Source organism: Heterocephalus glaber, unplaced genomic scaffold (assembly GCF_053883595.1).
Source record: "Heterocephalus glaber isolate CG9 unplaced genomic scaffold, H.glaber_assembly_v1.0 deba00000676, whole genome shotgun sequence".
In the NCBI taxonomy this organism is placed as follows: Eukaryota; Metazoa; Chordata; class Mammalia; order Rodentia; family Bathyergidae; genus Heterocephalus; species Heterocephalus glaber.
The window spans coordinates 8,853,223-8,875,597 of record NW_028258156.1 but is presented as its reverse complement, the minus strand read 5'-3'; the positions used below and the strand labels follow the sequence as shown (position 1 = coordinate 8,875,597).

At 40.8% G+C, this 22,375-nt stretch overlaps 1 protein-coding gene across 6 annotated transcripts in view; it reads left to right on the top strand.

Annotated features, from left to right (window-relative positions):
• Positions 1–4,600: 4,600 nt before the first annotated feature.
• The window catches only part of Dnah11 (dynein axonemal heavy chain 11), a 327,476-nt gene continuing 309,701 nt past the window's right edge, over positions 4,601–22,375 (top strand). For 5 of the 6 annotated variants that reach the window (XM_087206427.1, XM_087206426.1, XM_087206425.1 and 2 more), the window contains exons 1-5: positions 4,601–5,114; positions 6,604–6,747; positions 19,207–19,403; positions 19,930–20,119; positions 21,264–21,363. In XM_087206427.1, coding sequence (XP_087062553.1) covers positions 4,791–5,114; positions 6,604–6,747; positions 19,207–19,403; positions 19,930–20,119; positions 21,264–21,363 — 955 coding nt within the window. In that variant the 5' untranslated portion in view covers positions 4,601–4,790. Of the gene's footprint in view, positions 5,115–5,270; positions 5,346–6,603; positions 6,748–19,206; positions 19,404–19,929; positions 20,120–21,263; positions 21,364–22,375 lie in introns of those variants that run through there. The other variant, XM_087206429.1, reaches the window with a different exon arrangement.

The window sequence follows — 22,375 nt, the reverse complement described above, 5'->3', positions numbered from 1 at the left end:
TGAAGCAATACTCTTAAGTGAAATAAATAGGACACACATGTGTAAATACCGAATAGTCTCTCTAGTGTGAGAAACAAAGAGTAAATAAGGACTAAAAGGTATAATAGATAACGTGAAATATGAAGAAAAGGGGCAAAGGGGAAGGGGAAGTGGGAGGGGTAGGGGAAAGGAAAGAAGGGAATGGAATTAATATGAGAAAATGAAAAATGGAAACAAAATCTTTTTTCTTAATTCTTTTATTGGTACATTTTAGGTATACAATACGTTTACATTTATCACTGGGTGCTTGTACCTGTATATGATGTATCTTGGTTCTTATTTTTTTCCCCATTACCTGTGTGCCCTTCACCCCTCCATCCTTCCCATTTACATAGGTTTCATTTCCATATTTTTTCTTTTGTCATAATTTTGGAAACAAAATCTTTATAAATAGGGAAGGATGGAGGGGTTGAAGGGAGGGCAGGGGAATGGGGAAAAATAAGAACCAAGAGATATTATGTAAAGGTGCAGATTTCCAATGATGAATGTCATTATATTGTATACCTAAAATGTAGCAATAAAATTAATTTAAAAATTTCTATTTTGGGGAATGTTATTATGTGCATGACATTTTCAATGCACAAGTACATTATTTATAAATAAAATATATTGAAGATATATTTTTTAAAAAAGCTCTGTGATATTGTATCCTTTCAATCTCCAGCAGTGATACATGAGAATGCCTATTTCACCTGCCATGCCAAGGACAGGCTGTCAGTTTTGTTTTTGTACCAGGGATCGAACTCAGGACCTTGCACTTGCAAGGCAGGCAGCTGAACCACTGAGCTAAATCCCTGGCCCTCAGGCTGTCAGTTATAAAGCTAATAATTTAAAAAAATAGTATTGTGCTCTAGTTTAAATTTGCATTTTTCCTTTGGGAGGGAGGGTGAGCATCTTTCCATACATTTGAGGATTATTTACATAACTGAACATGGCTCAGCATTCCATACTCATATTCTTGCCAGCAAGTTGGAAAGACAAGAAGAGCTGAATTCAGACAAATCTTTTCTAAGAACATGACACACATGTTATATATTTCATCTATTAGTTACACAGGAAAAGAGGAAATGAAATTTCTAGTGTGAGTGACCATGGATCCCATTAAAACTTGGGATGGGCTGAGTGCTCTATTACTAAGAGGATTAAGGGTGAGTGGATCCTGGAGACAGTAGCAGTTTCTGCCACGTCCTCACTTTAATAAAATCCCTGCCATTACCACAGCCCCTCATGAACCCCCTGCCCCCATGTTTCTCCTTCATCCTACTGTTCTAATATCAACCCTGTCACTGGCCTTCCTGTTTCACCCAAAACCAAGCATCCCCTTTGGAAGTCTACTTGCTTTTTCTTCCTCCTGGAACATCCATCTTCCAGAATCCATGGCTCACTCTCATACCCTCAATCCTTTACTATCCTTCAAAGGTATCGCTGAGTTGCTAAATTGCCCAACTGGGCTGGAACTTGTCATCCTCCCTTTTCAGCCCCCAAAGTGCTGGGATCACAGGTGTGTACCACCATGCCTGGCTCGCTGTCATTTACTTTTATTCTTAGAATTTATCACTATCTGATAGAATAAACATGCTGTGTCTTTGCTTAATTTCTCATATCTCTCTTAGTTTCTTTTCTAATCACTGAAATATAATACTGACACCTGCAACTGTAAGAGGATAAGTTTATTTTGGCTCACAGTTTGAAGAGGTTTCAGTCCATAGTTAGCTGGCTCCAAGGCAGGGCAGCATGGCAGAGGGGCATGCAGAGGAGAAAGAGCTCATGGAATGGTAGTGGGAAGCAGAGAATGATTAAGGGAGGAGAAAGGGAGATATATTCTTCCAGGCCACACCTCCTCTGACCAGGCTTCACCTCCCAACATCACATTTAGCTATAAACTCATTAGTGACCTAATCCACTGATGAATATTACACACCCATCATCCAATCACCTCCCGAACCCCCACCTATGAGTGCATGAGGCTTTGGGGGAACAGCTACATATAAACTATAGCATTCTCCTTTTCAAACTAATAATAAATCTCTTATAATGCATATGAAGTTCCAAGCATTTGGCCTAAATAATTGTTTTTTCATATACTTAAGCTGAATTACTTCTTAAAACTCTACTGTGGTGTGGTATAACATTTACTATTTCCAAACTATTGCTGCAGAGCAAACCTCACCTCTCCTCAACCTCCTCCTTATAATCCTCAGGCCAGTAATTCCCTTCAGGAATTATTCAGGAACTCCACCAGAGCCTAGTGCCCCAGAGGAACCCAGTATTCCCCAGCCCCCTCATCATGCTCCTCAGACAGTTTTAAGCCTTGTAGGACCTACCCGGAGTGGAGCTTCCTACTCCTCTAACTCAACTTGTCTTGTCCCTGAGAAAGGTCCCAGGAGTAGAAGGGACTACTCGAGTCCCAGTACCATTTTCAGTGGCAGATACCCAACAATGCAAAGAACAGCTCGGGCGACTTTCAGAAGATCCTAGTAGGTTTGCAGATGGGTTTCAAACTTTGACGCTTGCTTTTGACCTATCGTGGCAAGATGTTCAATTCATCTTGGTCACTTGCTGTACCCCAGATAAAAAGCAGAAAGGTACTTCTACTTTTTATCTGTACCCCAATAAAAAGTAGAAGAGGCTGAGAGCTATGTAGATAAACAATGTACGAAGATAAGGAAACCAACCCAGAGAAGTTGTTATCCCTCCAACAGAATCAAATTGGGACTATAATACTAGCTATGGACTAAAAATGATACATTAAGAAATCTGTTAATTATGATAAGGTGAGAGGGGTCATATAGGGTAAAGAGGAAAATCCAGGTGTCTTTCATAGCCAATTAGTAGAAACCTTTTGTAAATATACAAATTTAGATCCATCTTTCAGGGAGGGATAGGCACTGATAGGACACAAGTTCATTTGTCATCAGCCCCAGATACTTGGCACAAATTACAAAAACTTCAGATGGGTCCTCAGGTGCCTCTGACTCAATTGCTGGACATGGCCTTTTCTGTGTTCAACCATCAGGATCCAGATGAGAGTGAAAGAAGACAAGTCAAAATTATAGCTGTCACAATCAACAACCCTTTAAACACACCTAAGTCATCCAAGGGAAAACTCAGGGCCAATCAAGGCCTGCTTTGAATGCAAGAAAACAACACTGGGCACATGACTGCACCAAGCCATTGCCTGGGCCCTGCTCCATGTGGCAGGCAGCTGATGTGCCTGAATCATGACACTGGAGGATCAACTGTCCCCATTCCCAGAGCCAAAACCCTCATTTCTCACTCTGAAAAAGAGGACTGAAGCATCGGGATTTAGCTCAGTGGTTCTGCCACCTGCCTCACAAGAGTAAGGACCCAAGTTTGATCCCTGGTACTAAAAAAGAAAAAAAAAGAGGATTGAAGGGGCCTGGGGCAATGGCCCTGTCCATAGACATCTAGAAACGGCAGGTGACCCTGGACATTTTTAGTAAGCAAATTTAATTACTTTGTTTTTATTTCCTTCTCCAGAAAACCCTCCTCTAGATCTATAGCCATAATTGAGGTTGAGGTGACCCCTAGTCAGAGCTTCTTTACACCTATCCTGATAGGTCAGTTTGAAAGTCATATGTTCTAAATATGTCTTTTTGGTGCTATATGCCCACACAACAATCTGGAAAAAAAGAGACTTGCTAACTACAACTCCCAGGGAGGTCACTGTCTTTCATTGCAAGGAACACCAAAGAAACATGTCTAAAGTCTCTTTAGGAAAGCAAAACTTTGATTGGGAGGCAAGAAGGGCAGTTCTGCAGCCCCTCAAGACCCTAACCTTATTCCTAGTTCTTGAAGAACCATTCCGGTCCTTCCTCAAGGGACAAAGTGACAAGCTATAAAAACCCTACATAGGAAATAGTCACTGAGATTTTCACAGGATTAAGACTTCTGTGAATTCAGAAAGACCTGAAGCTCCTCTTCAAAAAGCAAGACTGCAACTGTTTTGAGTACAGATAAATAGAGTCACTATAAATGGGCACTGGTAGCCTATCCACTATCCCTTTTTGCCTCTCAGGCTCCAGACAGGTTCATCAAGCTTTCTTCCAGTAAACAGGCAGCTCAACTGTCCTTCACATACACCAACACCTTTCTCATTGTCCTTTGACAGGTTTTCCTCAGCCACTCTGCTGAGGTGAGCCACATCATCCTAAAGTAGTTAGAGAGTACCTAACCCCTAATAGGTAGGGCCTACAGTCCCTTTCAGCAGGAAGTAGCTATAGGAAGACGGAGACCTCGACTCCCTCAGTAAGTTCCACCATTTTCTTGTTACTTTACTTTGTGGCTCCACCCCTTGCCTGCAAATTAAAGACTGACCAGTCAGAGCCTTGGCTTTCTAGGGATTACATGGACTCCTCCAGGTAAAGGATTTAACATAGAGCTCCATGCAAGGGTTCATCCAGAGCCTGCCAGGACTGGGGCATCACTGGGAGCCTCACAGAGATGAACGGCGGGGTGAACCCATAGACTGGCGCAGGCGGACAGGGCAGCCGCGCCCCTCACTCCGCCCAGCCGCCGGGGTGGGGCGGGGACGCGTCCCCGGGGAAACGGACGGACGCGCCGCTTGTCCAGCGCGCAAAAGCTCGGTAGCAGCCGGTGGGGCGAGGGTTGGCGTCCAGGAGAGAGTGGGCGCCAGGGGAGCGCGACCCCAGTGTCCTCGCCACTCAGGGCAGGAGCAAGGACCAGATCAGCCCGCGTCGCCTCGGACGTACCCGCTGGCAGCCCCGAGGATGGCAACCTCGGAGATGCGAGGCTCCCGGGATGCCCCCACTCCGCGCCTAAGCCCGGGGGCCAGCCTGGAGGAGGCCGAGGCCGAGGAGGAGGACGAGGCGGCGGCGGCGGCGCGCAGGGCGCGGAGCTTCGCCCGAGACGCGCGGGTGCGCTTCCTCGGCGGCCGCCTGCAACAGCTGCTGGGGCTCCGGGAGGAGACGTGGAGCCACTACTTGGAAAGCGAGGACAACCGGCGGGTCCTGAGCGAGTTTCTGGAGCGCTGCGGCCCCGCCTGCCTGGTGTTCAGCGTCGCCGGCGAGGGGCGGCTCGCGGCCTCCCGGGAGGTAAGGAGCGAGGGGTTCCCAGCCCTCTGGGGCGCGAGTACTCAGCTTGCGGCAGCCAGGATCCCGTGAAGCGCTCCCCTCTCACGTGTACCCACTTTGCAGTCACAGCTGTGGGTTAGTTTTCTACAAAGTCTTCCTCTTTAAGACCTGAGACTCACCCGTGAGCTTGTGGGACCAGGAGAGTGAAGGGAAAACAGTGCTTCCTTCCGCAGCCTGGGCGTTAGGTGCAAGGTAACTTCCATTTCAGCCGCTCTCGGGCCATTCAGGAGTCACATCTTCCCTTGTCCCCCTAGTACTGGAGGTTGAACCCAGGGACTTCTCACTCAGCAACATCCCCAGAACTGTTTTAAATTTTGAGACAGTGTCTCGGTAAGTTCCCTAGGCTGGGCTTGAACTTGGGACCCTCCTGCCTCAGCTTCTCAGTGCTGGAATTACAGGCATGGACCATCACATCAGGTTTAAGAGTCCTTTCCTTTAAAAAGCAAAATTGGTTTTTGACAGAGTCCACATAACTTACGTATTCAGTCTTATGTATTCAGTCTGCCCACCTGTCAACCATCCGGAAGAGAAATTTTGGGTCCTTAAGCAGGAGTAGCCAGGTACCACACTTGGTGTTTGCCACCAGTTGCGGGGGGGGGGGGGGGGGCTCAGCTTTTCTGCATCTTTCATCCCCTCTTTTCTGCCTTTCCTTTTTTTTTTTGAATTTAGATTGCTTGTCTATTGAAAGGTTATCATACCAGCTGCAAGGACAGCATTTGTATTTTGCATTTTTCATGTGTGAAGACTTTGGAGAAAGATTTTGGATCTTTAGGAGAGCTGCCCCTCAGGTTAATGTAGCATATCCTCCAGTATGTGGCCATTATAGTTGGGAAGTAGGATCTCAGAACAAGGAGTGACAGGAAGGTTGCCTGGGTTTTGTCAGTTTTGAAAATCTTTGCTTTGGCACCACTAATTGTAACATTTTTTAAAATTTGCCATATAACAGAACACTTTATTATCAGAATTGTATGTACAGAAATGATTCAATAGTTGTGGAAATATTAGAATATCTTCATTAAATCCTTCTATTCTTTGTCTCCAAGATGAAAATCTAAATTAACCTCTAGCGCCCCATTTTTCTGTCAGTTTGACTTATTTTCAAACAAGAGAATATTTAAACATTTTTAAAGATTGAAACATTCTACATGGTCATTTGTTTTTAACTGTGAGATTCTTAGGATATATCATGGCCTTGCGTAGTTGGCAAGCCTTTCAGGGTGATGTTTCAGCACTGACAATGCTGTGAAATTAGTATTATAAAAACACAAAGGCAGTTGTATACACTGCAGGATAGCGACAAGCAAGAGAACCACCTTGTTTGTAAAGGTGGGCATGACGCCAGGTTCTGTTTCTTCTGTTAGCAATCCTTCTACAAGGTGTATTCAGCAAAGCTTGCTTATTAAGGAAACCATATAGTGAACTTGAACTAATTATCTTGTTCTTGTTTCAGATTCCAAGAGATGCAAAACATAAACTTGTTTATATTGCCAAGAAGATTACTGAAAACAGTGAAGCAAATACTTTCTCTCAAAAGGTGTTCTTTGAAGAGTTACCTGCGTCATCTCTTGGACATGTAACTGCTTTCCTAGATGAGGTACTAGTCTTTCTTTAGCATTTGAATCTTTTATGTATCTCCATGGCTCGTGGAATTATGTGAGTCAGCACTGGCTGCTTAAAGAGCCTGTAGAAGCCAGCATTGTCATAGGAAAGTATGTATAAGGAAAGTGACCACATTTAGACTTTCTAAAATGAGCTGATAATGACACCTGGTATTCAACAGGTGGGACCTTGTCAGATCATTCCTCTCTTCCTCCCTCCCTTCCCCTCTTCCTTCCAAAATAATGGAAAGAAAGAGAAACCAGCTTGAACTGACGAGGTTCTTGTACTTTGTTGTAGGTTTTAAACTTCCCATTCAGAATGGGACAAGTTTGTACTTTGGAAATGGGTATTTTTCATTTTCCAGATTCCTTCAGAGACCAACAGTTAAGAATTGAGTTTCGCTTATGTCAGATAATGGGAAAATGTGATGGACAGTGTTAGGAATATTTGTCTTAAAGTTCCTTTCCCCTTTGCTATCTTTAGGATCTAAAATGTCCCCCCATTCTAAGGCTTGTCACTAAAGGCTTGGTGTCCTCAGCTTGTGCTGTGCAGAGGCAGTGGAGCCTAGTGGAAGAAAGTCAGGTCATTCAGGATGGGCCCTCCTAGGGGAGAGATGGAGGACCCAACCCCTTCCTATCTTATATGAGCTGAGCAGCTTCCTTGGCTCCTGTGATGATGAACTACCTCATGACAGGCTCACCAGTGATAGTTGGTAACCTTGGACTGAAACCTCTAAAACGAGCCAAAATCAATCCATCCTCCTTTAAAGGTATTTTTTCAGAGTAACATAAAGCTGACACACTCTTTTAAATCAGAGAACCACTGTCTAAACCAAAGCCATGGGCACATTAATGCACATATGGACCACCTGAGAATTTCATTAAAGGGAGACTGAGTCAGCCTGGAATGGAGCCCAAGATTCTCCATTTCTAACCTGAAGCTCATCATTCACAGACCATCAATGAAGAATAGTGTACCAAACGATCCAGTTCCCTAGAACTGGGGTAGTAGTTTTCAAACTTTGCTAAAAATTCAGACCTCTGGGGAAAGTTTCTGTCAAGACCAGGCCAGGCCTCAAGCCAATTAAATCAGAAAGTCTGGGAGTAGGGCCAGGTGTCAGTAATTGTTCAAGCTTCCCAGGTGATCCTGATGTGTAGCAAGCGTTGGGAACTGCTGGGTTGGATAGCTGTCTACAAGGTCCGTTCCTAAATTTGGATTGCTCAATCAGACCTCAGTAATCAGTCCAGTCCTACAAAGGCCATGTTTATGATTTGCTAGTCTCCTTTTTCCTCTTCCCGTTCCTGAGTCTCCTCTGTTGTCTTCTTGAAAGGATAAATTTTCTTGCTGTCTTCACCCTAGCCAAGTTTCTTACTCCTAGCTCCAGGACTTTGGTTGGGTTTCCCTCCTCTTACTGGGTTTTAGCTGATTTCAAGGAGATGGTACGAAGAGAAGTTTTTATCTTTAATACCTGAAATAGTTTTGTGTGTGTAGCAGTTGGTCAAGATATTTTTACTGAACTGAACTTGATGACTTCTGGTAATTAGTTGAATCTGGACTGTCATCAGCTGGGTCTTGGCAGGGCATGGCTACACTCTTCATTGGGATTCTTACTCTATCACCTGTGTTGGCTAAAAGGCGATGGAAAACTTTTAAATTCCTCTCATCTTTCTCTGAATTAATCTAGTATCATGGTCTATATAGCATTTAGAGAAAGGGTTAAATGAAAGAGAATAAACTCGCAGTGAGTACATCTATAGAAGGTTTTAAACATCCAGAATTTAAATTATTTGGAAGAATCTGATATGAGAATTGAGAAGGAAAAAAAAGAGAATACCTTTGCTTATGTGATGTTACTTGGGTTTATTTATGGGCAAGGCTTACATTTGCTGTGGTTAAGTTTCCAGGTGTTATCATGGCTTGGTACTAACTAAGCTCACATAAGTGGCTGATTGGCAGTTGTCTTACTTTTCTCATTGCTGAGACAAAATATCCCACACCCAAAGTTAAAGGAGGAAAGGTTTATTTTGGCTCACAGTTTGTAGAGGTTTCAGTCTATAATCAGCTGGCTCCAAGGCAGGGTGGCATGGCAGAGGGCCATTGCAAAGCAGGCAGGAGACAGCAGCAGACAAGCAGCAAGCAGCGAAGCAGCCTGCCTTCCCTTTTATGCTTTCCAGGCTATCTGTCCGGGGTGGGCCTTCCCATTATCCACACCCAGAACTATACCAAACTAATCATTGAACTAATTTAGTAATCATACATCCTTGATCCCAGTGTCACATACCCTAGATTCAGCCACCTCTGAAAAGCTCCACCTGCCAAGGCATGAGGCTTTGAGGGGATTCTTGACACAAGCCAAACAGCAGTGGTGTGAATTGATGTGCTAGGGACTCCAGCCAAGATCTCTCTTCTGAACTCTGAACTTGGAGAGTCACATGCCTGCCTGATGTTTCCACTTGCTGAGTAATTGACACTATAAATCAAATTTGAATTTCTGACCTTTGCCAGCCTTCCCTTTCTGGTGTTATTTGTCATTATCTTGAGGTTGGTGGATGAGAATTCTATCCCTTCAGATGCTCGAGTCAGAATACCTCGGAGTCATCCTTGACTCTCTTCTGTGCTCACAAGTTGTATCTATTCTGTGAAGAAATTATACAGGTTCTGCCTTAAGAACATTTCCAGAATCAGTTCCCTTCTTCCCCTACTCCTCATTCCCATGTCCTCTCTGTGTTGCTGCATTGGCCCTGCTTCTCTTATGGCTGCCATCCACAGCTTGTACCCAGCCCAGCAATGAGGCGATCCTTGCTGAATCTAAGCCAGACTCCATCACTCCTCAGACCCTGCCTAGGCTTCTGTTTCATTCAAAATGAGGGTCTAAGTCCTTACAGTCGTCAAGGATTGGCTTTGTTAACTCACTGAGAATTAGTATATCAGCATTACCTGGAAATGGGTTAGAAATATGGGATCTCAGGCCCCACCCCAGAGCTATGAGCTAGCTAGGACAAAGACACTAGTTCAAACTCTCTGTGATCCGGTCTCCTCGTTACTTCTTTAAACTCTTCTCACTCATAGGGGGCCTTTTTCCTTAAGTGCTTCAGGCATATATTGTACATGGCCAAGAATTTTCTCCTCCTCCTCCTTGAAATCCCTTCAGCTAACCCCTTTAATACCCTTTAATTCTGGCTCAAATAGCTCTTTCAATGAAGGCTCCCTCCAGGAGAGTGGGGATTTTTACAGGGTGGAGACGAGGATGAGGCAATTGAGACACTTGCCTCAGGAGCAAAAGTTATATAGTAGAAAAATGGCTCACACCAACTCAGTAGTCAAGGAAAGTAATATGTATTTTTTTAACAGCACATATTTATTTTGCAGAAGAGATAGGCCTGGTCACCTTTTAGGCAGATGACCTAATACAAAGTGATGTATATTTATACTTTTGAGCTAGTAAATTCAGAAAAGGTATCAGCAAGATTGGCAGGAAAAATAGATTTGAACTTATAGCATAATTGACAACACATTGGAAAAATACACAGGATACTAAATATTCTGGTTTTTTGTACTTTTTGTAAGTTTCACATCACTGCAATATGCCAACCTGTATTATTTTTTACAAATATTCCAATTGCTTCTATGGTAGCTCACTTTTATCATTTTATCATTTATCATCATATCATTTTATCATTTTGATGGTTGGAAATGCTGCATTCTTTTTCTCATCTTTGGTGTTATTTTAGCAACAAAATTCCCCTAGCCATTATCAAGGCTTTTAAAATTATTTTTATGGCTTAGATCTAAAATGTTCCTCCAGCTTCATGTGTTCAGAGGTGGGGCTTTGGGAAGGTGATTGGATTGTAGGTGTGCTGTCTACATCATGATCGATACATAATGATACAGGATTGATACATGAATCAGTTCATAGCTGAGTGTGATATTACTAAAGGGGCCCTGCTTGAAGGAGGTGGAGTCACTACCAATGTCATCTGGAATGTAATATTCTTTTCCCAGACTCCTCCTTTCATTCTCTGCTTCCTGGCTGTCATGAGGTGAGTAGCTTTCCTCCTCCATGCCCTTCCACTATACTTTTTCTGCCTTGGAGCCTGCTGCCTGTTGTTGGAAATAAGCCCACAGACTCAGTTGTCAGTGCTGGAAAGAATGCACTCAGACAACAGGCAAGAGATATTGACAAGGTATTTTGCTTTTACTTCTGCAGAAGGGTACAAGCATGAAGTAGTAGGTGTTCAGGACAAAGGAGAGTTTCCCCTTTTATCCTCAACACAGGAGAAGCCGCTGATTTTAAATTCATTGGCTGAATCCAAAAAAAAAAAAAAAAAGAAATACCTAGGAATCAATCTAACAAGGGAAGTAAAAGACCTCTACATTGAAAACTACAGTACTCTGAAAAAGGAGATTGAAAGAATATCAGAAAATGGAAAGATACCCCTTGTTCTTGGGTAAGAAGAACCAACACATTGAAAATGGCCATACTTCTGAAATTGTTATACACACTTAATGCAATCCCAATCAAAATTACAACAGCATATCTCATAGAATTAGAGAAAACAATCCTAAAATTCATTTCAAACCAGAAGAGCTCTCAAGAATATTTTCCTCTCCTCTTAACTCTGTGGAACCATTTCATTTTCTACCTTTCTACCTATCTCCTCTGACTGTGTAGAGCCTTATTTTTATTTCCACTCATACTGATAATTCATCCTATGTTTCTTTACAATATTATTTGATTATTTCAGATATGCAGCTGCTTGCAGTGAATCCATCATCTCGGTTCATGGTTGTACATTCTGGGATGCTGGCCACAGTATCTTTATTTTCTGTTGAAAAATAACCATACCTTGGCCCCCATGTTATTAATACTATCGAGCCATTTACCTTTTAGTTAGGACATACTTTGGCAACACTTGTTGTCTAGGACATGTCTGTAGATTTATCTTTGTATCAATGGAGTTTTGATGGAGCATATTTACCTTCCATAAGTAGATTTTAAAAATTTAAAATGAAAGTCACAAGAGAAAGTAACAAAATCTAATTGAGGTTGTGGAGATAGCTATACCCTCCTTTTTTGTTTATGTAATTGTGTTTTTAGGGAAAAGTGAGCATGCCCAACAATGGCTTATCCCCATGGATTAACTTATAATGCCTCTAACTGACTTAGCTGTTTGTAATAATTTGTAATAAAATAATAATAATTTCCTCTATAAAGAGCATCCCCAACTGCAGCTAGGGGAGAAAGGGCGTAGTTTCAATCCAACTGCTTCAAGTTGAGAAGGGTCCATGTAGGGAAGACTGTGGTTAGGGGCTCTCTTTAGAGAGCCAATTTAATGGGCTCATGTTGTAATTTAGCAATTATAAACTCTCTTTATAAAGTTAGTCTGGTGGATTTTGGTAAAAAACATCTAGCACATTTGTTGTTGATATTATCTATGTGATCGCTTGGAGTTTGGCAGCCTATAGGCAAGAATAAACTTTTTAAAGAAATTAGAGCATGTATATAATCAGAGCATAAGTACTAAAATTTAAAAAAAAAGCAGGTTGGGGAAAGAACCATGTATAGAAACTGTTTTTAAAGGACTAAAATAGTGATTGTAATCTGCTGGCTCTTAGACCCTTTCACTAATGGAGGTTATCCATAAGTCTGTTATGAATTTCATGTTTACACATGTCTGCCAATCCCAAGATATCTCAGTTATGCATATGCAAATATTTTTTAAAATCTCTTAAAATTTTAAATCAGAAGTGCTTCTGGTCTTAAGCATTTTAGATAAGGGATTCTGAAACTTATTGTCAATATAAACATTTAAAAGGTAGAATAACTATTTTCTGAACATTATAGCTAATTGAAAATTTTATAGTATGGTGCTGTTAGCCTGGACAGATTATATCAGAAAAATGAAAGATGTTTAAAATGGATATTAGAAAGGAATGGGAAAGCAAAAAGTGACCAACTTTAGTAAATCAGTATGCTCTTATGTGATACATGCTAGGCTCTGGGAATGCAAACTATGCTTTTTAAGAGGTTTCACATACATACCTGGTTTCATCGATGATCCTTTAATTAGGAAAAAGGATCTCTGAACAAGCCCATGTGGATGAATAGAATAAACTTCTCGCTGACTGTCTAAACTTTAATCCACCAGAGTGCCATCCAGGGCTTTATAAGATTTACTTACTCCTAGCCTCCATGTGATTCCTAAAGATTTTTTTTTTTGTATTAAATTCTTTTATTGGTACTTTGTAGGTATACAACACAATTACATTTCTCATTGGGAATTGTACCTTTACATAATGCATCTTGGTTCTTATTTTTTCCCCATTCCTAGCCCTCCCTTCACCCCCTCCACCCTTCCCTATTTACAAAGACTTTATTTCCATTTTTTCCATTTCTCAGCATTTTTCCTTTCCCTTCTTTCCTTTCCCATGCCCCTCTCACTACCGCTACCCCTTTGGACCTTTTCTTCCTATTTTGCATTATCAATTATTCATTCTAATCATTGGTACATTTTAGGTATACAATATAATAACATTCATCATTGGAAATTTGCACCTTTACATAGTCTCTCTTGATTTTTATTTTTCACCCTTGCCCAGGCCTCCCTTCAACCCCTCCAGTCCTCCCTATTTACAAAGATTTTGTTCCTATTTTTCCATTTTCTCATATTAATTCCATTCCCTTCTATCCTTTTCTCTAGCCCTCCCACTTCCTTCCCCTTTGCCCCTTTTCTTCCTATTTCACATTACCTATTATACATTTAGGCCTTCTTTACACTTTCAGTTTCTCACACCAGAGAAACTATTCAGTATTTACACATGTGTGTCCTATTTATTTCACTTAGGAGTATTGCCTCAGTGTGCATCCACTTAGCTATAAATGTCTCTAATTTCTCATTTTTGATGGCTGAGTAGTACTCCATTTTATTTTTTTAAAAACACATTTTTCTTTATCCAGTCTCCAGTTGATGGGCATTTGGGTTCTTTCCAAGTTTTAGCTATTACAAACTGTGCTGCTATGAACATGGGTGCACATATATCACTGTGGTATGATTCTTTTAACTCTTTGCGGAAGATCCCCAGCAGTGGAATAGCGGACTCAAATGGAACTTCCAGTCCTAGTTCTTGGAGGTATCTCCATACTGATTTCCACAGTGCTTGCACCAGACTACACTCCCACCAGCAGTGGAGCAGGGTTCCTCTTTCCCCACAGCCCCACCAGCATTTATTATTGGTTGATTTCATGATAGCAGCCATTCTTTGTGGAGTGAAGTGGAATCTCAGTGTTGTTTTCATTTGCATCTCTCGAATGACCAGTGATGTTGAACATTTTTTCATGTATTTATTTGCTATTTCTACTTCTTTGTCTGAGAAATGTCTGTTCATTTCAGATGCCCATTTTTGGATTGGGTCTTTAAATTTGGGAGGTCTGATCTTTTGAAGTTCTTTATAGATTCGAGATATAGACCTTTGTCTGAGGAAGAGCAGGTGAAGATTTTTTCCCACATTGTGGGTTGTCTCTTCACACTGCTGGTGGTTTCTCTTGCTGTGCAGAAGCCTTTTAATAAGAAGAGATCCCATTTGTTGATTGTTTGTGCTAGTTCACGGGCAACTGAGGTTTTGTTCATAAAATCTTGTCCTACATGGATGTCTTCAAGGGTTCTACCTAACCTCTGTTCCAACTGGTTCGGAGTTTCTATTTTAATATTTAGATCTTTAATCCATTTTGATTTTAGTTTAGTGCATGGTGAGAGATACAGGTCTAGTTTAACTCTTTGGCAAGTTGAAGCCCAATTTTTCCAGCACCATTTATTAAAGAGGCTTTCTTCCAGTGAGGGTGTTTGGCTCCTTTATCAAAGATGAGATGGCTGAGTGTGTCTGGCGTTGTTTCTGCATCTTCTAATCTTTTCCACTGGTCCTCAAGTCTGTTTCTTTGCCAGTACCATGCTGTTTTTATCACAGTAGCTTTGTGGTAGAGTTGCAGGTTGGGGATTGGGATACCCCTGTTACCTAGAATTGCTTTTGCTATTCTGGGTCTCTTCTTGTTCCAAATGAATTTTTGGATTGTTTTCTCTAGGTCTATGAAGTATGCTGCTGGGATCTCAATTGGAATTGCATTAAATCTATATAGCAGTTTTGGAAGTATGGCCATTTTCACTATATTAATCCTTCCTACCCAGGAACAGGGGATGTCTGTCCATTTTCTGATATCATCTTCAATCTCTCTTTTCAGAGTGCCATAGTTTTCAGAGAAGAGGTCTTTGATTTCTTTCGTTAGGGTGATTCCTAGGTATTTCAGTTTTTTGGATGCTATTGTGAAAGGAATTATTTGCCCTATTTCTCTCTCAGTGAGTCTGTCATTGGTGTAGAGGAAAGCTATTGATTTTTGTGTGTTGACCTTGTAAGCAGCTACTTGACTGAATTTGGTTATTAAGTCTAGAAGACTTTTGGTGGAGTTCTTCGGGTCTTCTATATAGAGTATCATGTCATCTTCAAATAATGACAATTTGACTTCTTCATTTCCTATCTTTATTCCTTTTATTTCTTTCTCTTGTCTAATTGCCATGGCTAATGTTTACAAAACTATATTGAACAAGAGTGGTGATAGTGGACATCCTTGTCTTGTTCCTGATTTTAGTGTGAAGGATTTCAGTTTTTGACCATTTAGTATGATATTGGCTGTTGGTTTTTCATAGATGGCTTCTATCAGTTTGAGGTAGAGACCATCTATTCCAATTTTTTGTAGGGTTTTTATCATAAATGCATGTTGGATTTTGTCCAGTGCTTTTTCTGCCTCTATGGAGATAATCATATGGTTTTTGTCCTTGGCTCTATTGATACAGTGTATTACATTCATTTTTGTATATTGAACCATCCCTGCATCCCTGGGATGAATCCCACTTGATCAGGGTGTATGATCTTCTTGATGATCTTCTGCATTCTGTTTACCAGTATCTTATTAAGGATTTTTTCATCTATGTCCATTAGTGAGATTGGCCTATAGTTCTCTTTTTCAGTTGGGTCTTTCTCTGCTTTGGGGATCAAGGTGATGCTTGCTTCCAGGAATGAATTTGGGAGTATTGCTTCCCTTTCCATTTCACTGAAGAGTTTAAACAGTAGTGGCAGCAGTTCCTGCCTAAATGTCTTGTAGAATTCAGCAGTGAAGCCATCAGGGCCCGGGCTTTTCTTAGTTGAAAAGTTTTTAATTACATTTTCAATTTCATTGGTTGATATTGGGTTGTTCAGAATTTTTAGGTCTTCTTCGTTCAACTTTGGTAATTCATATGTATCTAGGAACCTGTCCATTTCTTCTGTGTTGTCCATCTTATTGGCGTATAGGTTCTGGAAGTAGGTATTGATGATCCTCTGGATTTCTGCTGGGTCTGTTGTAATTTCACCCTTTTCATTCCTAATTGCATGGATTTGGGCCTTTTCTTTCCTTTTTCTGACAAGGTTGGCTAAAGGTTTGTCAATTTTGTTGATTCTTTCAAAGAACCAGCTCTTGGCTTCATTGATTTTTTGTATCGTTCTCTTAGTCTCCATTGGATTGGTTTCTCCTCTGATTTTTATAATTTCCTCCCTTGTATGAGCTTTGGGGTTGTCCTGCTCTTCTTTTTCTAGAAGCCTGAGGTTCACCATCAGGTTGTTTAATTGGGCTTGTTCTGTTTTCCTAACATGCGTATTCACTGCTATGAATTTCCCTCATAAGACTGCTGTCATTGTGTCCCACAGATTCCGATATGTTGTATTGTCATTGTCATTTTGTTGAAGGAACTGTCTGATTTCTTCTTTAATTTCCTCTGTGACTCATTGGTTATTCAGAAGTGTGTTGTTCAATTTCCACGTGTTTATGAAATTTTTTGAGTTTCTTTTGCTATGGATCTCCAATTTCATCGCACTATGGTCTGATAATGTACAGGGGATAACTTCAGTTCCTTTGCACTTCCTTAAACATGTTCTATGTGTGAGTATGTGGTCTATTTTGGAGAATGACCCATGTGCAGCTGAGAAGAATGTGTATTCTGATTTTGTGGGGTGGAAGACTCTGTAAACATCTGTTAAGTTCATTTGTTCAAGAGTTCGATTGAGTTCTAGTATTTCATTACTTATTTTTTGTCTACTTGATCTATCTATTTGTGACAGTGGGGTGTTGAGGTCCCCCACTACAATTATATTAGTGCATATATGACTTTTCAAGTCCATTATTGTTTGTTTTATATAGTTGGGTGCACTAGTGTTTGGTGCATAGATATTTATGATTGTCATCTCTTCCTCTTGGATTCTTCCCTTTACAAGGATGTAGTGTCCTTCTTCGTCTCTCTTAATCAGTGTTGGTTTGAAATCTACTTGATCTGCCAAGAGGATAGCTACTCCTGCTTTTTTTCAGGTTCCTGTTGCATGCAGTATTGTTTTCCACCCTTGAACTTTCAGTCTATGAGTTTCCTTTTGAATGAAGTGTGTTTCTTGTATGCAGCATATTGTTGGGTTTTGCTTCTTGACCCATTCTGACAGTCTATTTCTTTTGATTGGTGAATTGAGACCATTAACGTTGATGGTTATAACTGAAACGTATTGACTTGTCATTGCCATGACTTTTTCTTTTTATTGGGTTCTCCCCCTTTCCATTTAATTTCTTGTCATGCCAGATGGGTTCATTCTGCTTTGCTTCCTGGGGTTGTGATCCTCAATGTCTGTTCCTAGGATATTGTGTAAAATTCTTTGGAATGCTGGTTTGGTATTCACGAAGTTCCTAAGTGCTCTTTGTCATGAAAGTATCTTATTTCTGCATCCATTTTGAAAGATAGTTTTGCAGGGTACATCAATCTGGGTTGGAGGCTGTTTTCTTTTAAGGCTTGGAATATGTCACTCCAAGCTCTTCTTGCCTTGATGGTTTGTGTTGAGAAGTCTGCTGTGATTCTGATGGGCTTTCCTTTGTATGTGATTTGTTTCTTTTCTCTGACTGCTTGGAGAACTTTGTTCTTCTGTTGTGTTTCTGGAATCTTAACAATTATATGCCTATGTGTAGATTTTTTTTGACCAAGGCTATTTGGAGTCCTATATGCCTCACTTATCTGTATGTCAAGCTCTTTGCCCCTGCTTGGGAAGTTTTCTGCCATTATTTCTGTGCAGAGATTTTTTATGTCATCTCCACTCTCTCCTGTTTCTTCATTGAGCCCAATCAGTCTTATGTTATTCTTCTGTGCATCATCTAGCAGCTGCTGGATTGATTTCTCATGTTCCCTTATAATTTTGAAGCAATTTTTCTTTTCCTGGTCACCAATTGCAATCTTATCTTCTCTATCTGAAATTCTGTCCTCACATTGGCTCATTCTGCTGTGTAGACTTTCAGTGGAGTTTTTCATGTCCTGGAAATCTATTTGCATCTGTTTTATGGATTCCATTTGTTTCTTATGTTGGGATTCCATCATGTTCCTGAGCTCCTCTCTAGATTTATTAATCACGTCTTGCACTAGGGGCACAATTTCTCCTGTTATCTGAGAAATTATTTCTGATTTCATTTTTTCCAGATCCCCTTTTGTTGCCAGTTCAGTGGGTCCAGGTGGTTGAGTATCAGAGTGTTCCATCTCATTTCCCTTTGGGGTTGCTGTAGGTGATCTGGAAGTCTGGTTTTGAGACTTATTTACTTGTTTTCTCATTTTGACTTGTGGGGGGGCTGTTAGCGCCTGCACAGATTACCTCCTCTGAGCTGGGTGAGGTGGGCCAGGGGCCGAGAGCAGCAGTAGGGATGGTGACCCAAAAGCCCTTTCCTGTGGGCTGGGAGCAGCGGGAGGGATGGTGGCCGGGAAACCCCTTCCTCAGGACCAGGAGCAGTGGGATGGTGGCTCAGAAGCCCCTCCCTCTGGGCCAGGAGTGGTGGGAGGGATGGTGGCCTGGAAGCCCCTTCCTCTGGGGCAGGAGCAGCAGGACAGAAGGTGGCCCAAAAGCCCTTTCCTCTGGGCTCGGAGCAGCAGGAGGGATGGTGACTGGGAAGCCCTATCCTCTGGACTAGGAGCAGTGGGACAATGGCTCAGAAGCCCCTACCTCTGGGCCGGGAACAGTGGGACTCAGTACCTTGGTCTGGTGGTCTGGTGTCCTCTGCCCCTAAAGATTTTTTAATATGCTTCCCCACGTGCTCAGTTTGCATTAAGAAAGTAGTTTGTTTGCTAAATATGACTTTGCTTGTTCCGTGCAGTGTTTGAGTTCTTGAGAGCCTCTGCAAGTGATGGTAAATGGATAAATGAATGAACAAGCAGTATCATACTTCCACTGTGAAATAACTTATGTCTCAGTGATTAGGTCTAAACGAAGCACTGACTTTGCACCTTTGTAGACTTGATATCATACGATATTTATGAAATTGAGTGCTTTTTTTTGCCCATTATGTATGGCAAGACAATTTTTTAAGGAGCACATTGTGCATTAACTGCTTTTAAAAACACTTTTCTTTCTGTAGATACTAATGCCAATTCTTTCTAATAAAAACAACCATAAGTCCTGGTCATATTTTACTTCACAAGATATGGAACGTCACACAGAAGTCATGAAAAATAAGATGCATATTTTTAGGGGCAAAATGTCTAGAAGAACACGTCTCCCAATTCCTACTGTTGCAGAAAATATTGACCTGGATCAGAATTATTCGCAGACCAAGTAGGTAATGATGTGGTAAATACAATACATGAAAATGGAGGGCTGGCTTATCTGCTTAATATCACACCCTTAGCAAACTCAGTAAAATAATTATAGCTACAGCAAATGTTAAAAATGTGTATTTCTTTTCAAAGCATACTTTTTATTTATTTTTTTGAGACAGGGTATCACTATGTAGTTCAGGCTGGCCTTAAACTCATGGCAATCCTTCTGCCTCAGCCTCTCAAGTGCCTGGCTCAAAGCATACTGTCCAACAGGAAATTTTAACAGTCACCATGATCTCAACAACAATATTCTTTTAGTAAAATGTTTTTTGAAAATATGTTAATTTTTTGCTTAACAATGTTTTGTAACAGCAGAGGCATGCTAAATACAAAATAAAATAATGTTGCAACTCAATGGATTTTGAAGAACTTATATTTAGAAAATTAGTGTATATGTGCATAAAATATTAAAATCCATGCCTTATCTACTTGGATAAAATAATCATCTTTGAATTATGTATTAATCATTTCAAAATTTGAAGACTACCCTCAAATGAGAGGAGACTACTGCATGAAATTGAATCTGTGGTTATCAAGTGGTCACACCAAATCCAAGAAATTGTAGAAAGAGATTCGCCACAGCCTTTGCAGAGTGGTCTTCACCTGACTCCTCTAACTGAGCTGGATTTCTGGATGTTGAGGATGGAGAATCTGTCATGCATTTATGATCAAGTAAGTGAGAGCCCTAGAGATTGTAATTTCAATGAGCAAGGTCAACTGGAGACTGAGGTCTCCTGAGCAGTGGTTTCTATAGTTTTAAAGGTTTTACATGGTCTTTATATGACTTGATATTCTGTTCTTACTGCAAATGCTGTATATATGGTGTGCATTTTTTAAATTAATGGGTGATGAAAAATAATTTTGCCTTTATGTGAACATTTTGACATCACTTGAGACAGTAGGAAATATTTTTTGGCAGTGGAAAAAGTGGTTCCCTGAGGGAAAGTTAAAGAGTGTTAAGCTTAGTTAAATCTAGCTGATTTAATTGGGAAGGAATAGGGTCTTGCTTAGTGGAGATACAGCTTTGGAAGATCTAACTTTGGTTCCTCTGCCAGGTGCTTGCCATTAAGTTACTTACTTTAATGTTCCAAAAGCTGAGGCATTCACTCACATGTCTCCTGAAGATCTTCTGGAACAGATGCAGAAATTTTATGTGGAAATGCAAAATAAAATACAAGCTGAAAAAAATATTACTTTCAGCTTGAAACCAGATATGCATTTGGGTATTAAATCCTCTTCATATTGTGTATGAGTGGAATATGATTTGCCAGAGACTCCTGCAGTAAGTCTCTAGTCCCCACCTGCCCAGTGTGTGACACAGGCCTGAGAAAAAAATACACTAAGAGACAGAACTAGGAGAGAAAGCAGGGTACCAGAATGACCAGAGATGGTGCAACTGACCAAGGTGCTGGCCAGTCCCAGGCATTAACTTTTATTGACAATCAGTTGGGTTAAAGGCAAGCTAGAAGTGGTTTCTATGGAATTAATGTAAACAAGGCTAATAAAGGACAAGACAAGACATTCTCAAATTAGGAGGAGAACAGGTAAAATATATGGTTGTAATTACAACATTGTCCTTCTAGTCTGAAGGTTTTAGTTGTGGGAAGAGAACTTGGGTTCTAGTTACTCTGACTTGGGCAGGTAAGCTTTGGCCAGACTCACTTCTATAAACAAGCTAATTGTGGGGTTAACTCTTCACAGCTTGCTTTGGGCATAATTGATATTATGGTACTATGCAATGATTCATATTTTATTACAGGATTCATTTAATAATCTAGCTTGTATTTATGAAAGGTTTTCCCCCCCTTTAATTTAGCTTCAAGCTCCTGTTGTCCTCAAGATGGTTAAGATCCTGAAAAGTAAACAGAGCAGCTACTTTCCTACTTTAAAGAACATTTTCCTGGCTGTGGAAGACGGTAAGATGATGGCCCCTCGGCCTGGCATCAGTGCTGTGATGAGCTCACCATCTGACCTCACCTGTCTGCCTCAGCCTCTGGCCTCCCACCTGAGCAAGTTCACAAAGGGATTGCACTTGGTTCCTCTAATTGTAAATTCGCTCACTCTTTGTATATTATTCTCCAGCTATACGGTACTGAACTCTTTAATTTGCCTCTTATATTGTGGGTACCTACCTAAATGATCCCAGATTGAAGGTTTAATTGGATTATATGTGTATAAGGCCTTCAGTATTTAACAGAAGGTAAATGAAAGGCTTTGGTAGGGCTTTTCCAATTTGGGCTGTGATTAGTCAGGTTACTCACCAGTGGGAATCTGTGAATGCTTGATCTCTAACAGTGACTTAGCTTATATGCACTCAGAATCATCATCGACACTATGGTGAGGATTAAACCTGTGGAATGGAGGGATTGTAAACAGATATTCAGTTAAAAATCTGTTCACCATCCTTTTCTTCTCACATTCTAGTTTGAGTCCCAAAGATAGTAATTCAGTTTCCTAAGTCCTGTTCATTTCTTTGTCCATGTTTGGTTAAATATGGATATACGTGATTCTGAAGTGTTGTGTTTTTTTGAGATAGGGTCTTCCTTAGTCACTAAATTGCCAACGCTGGGCTCCAACTTAGGATTATTCTGCTTCAGCCTTCCATAGGCCTGGGGATTACAGGCATGTACTACCACACCTGACTATACTGAAATTTATTTATTTATACTTTTTTATTAGTACATGTTTGTGATATATAATAAATACATTCATCATGGAAAGTTGGTACATGTACATATCACATCTTAGTTGTTTTTATTTCCCTTTCCCCTTCCCTTACTCCCCTCTCCCTCCATCCCTAGATCTCCTCATCTGCAAAAGGTTTCCCTGTTTCCTGTTGCCTTTTATTTTGCTCTTTAAATTATTCACATGTTGGATTTCTCATGTAGGAGAAACAATGTGATATGTAACTTTCTGTGTCTAATTTAT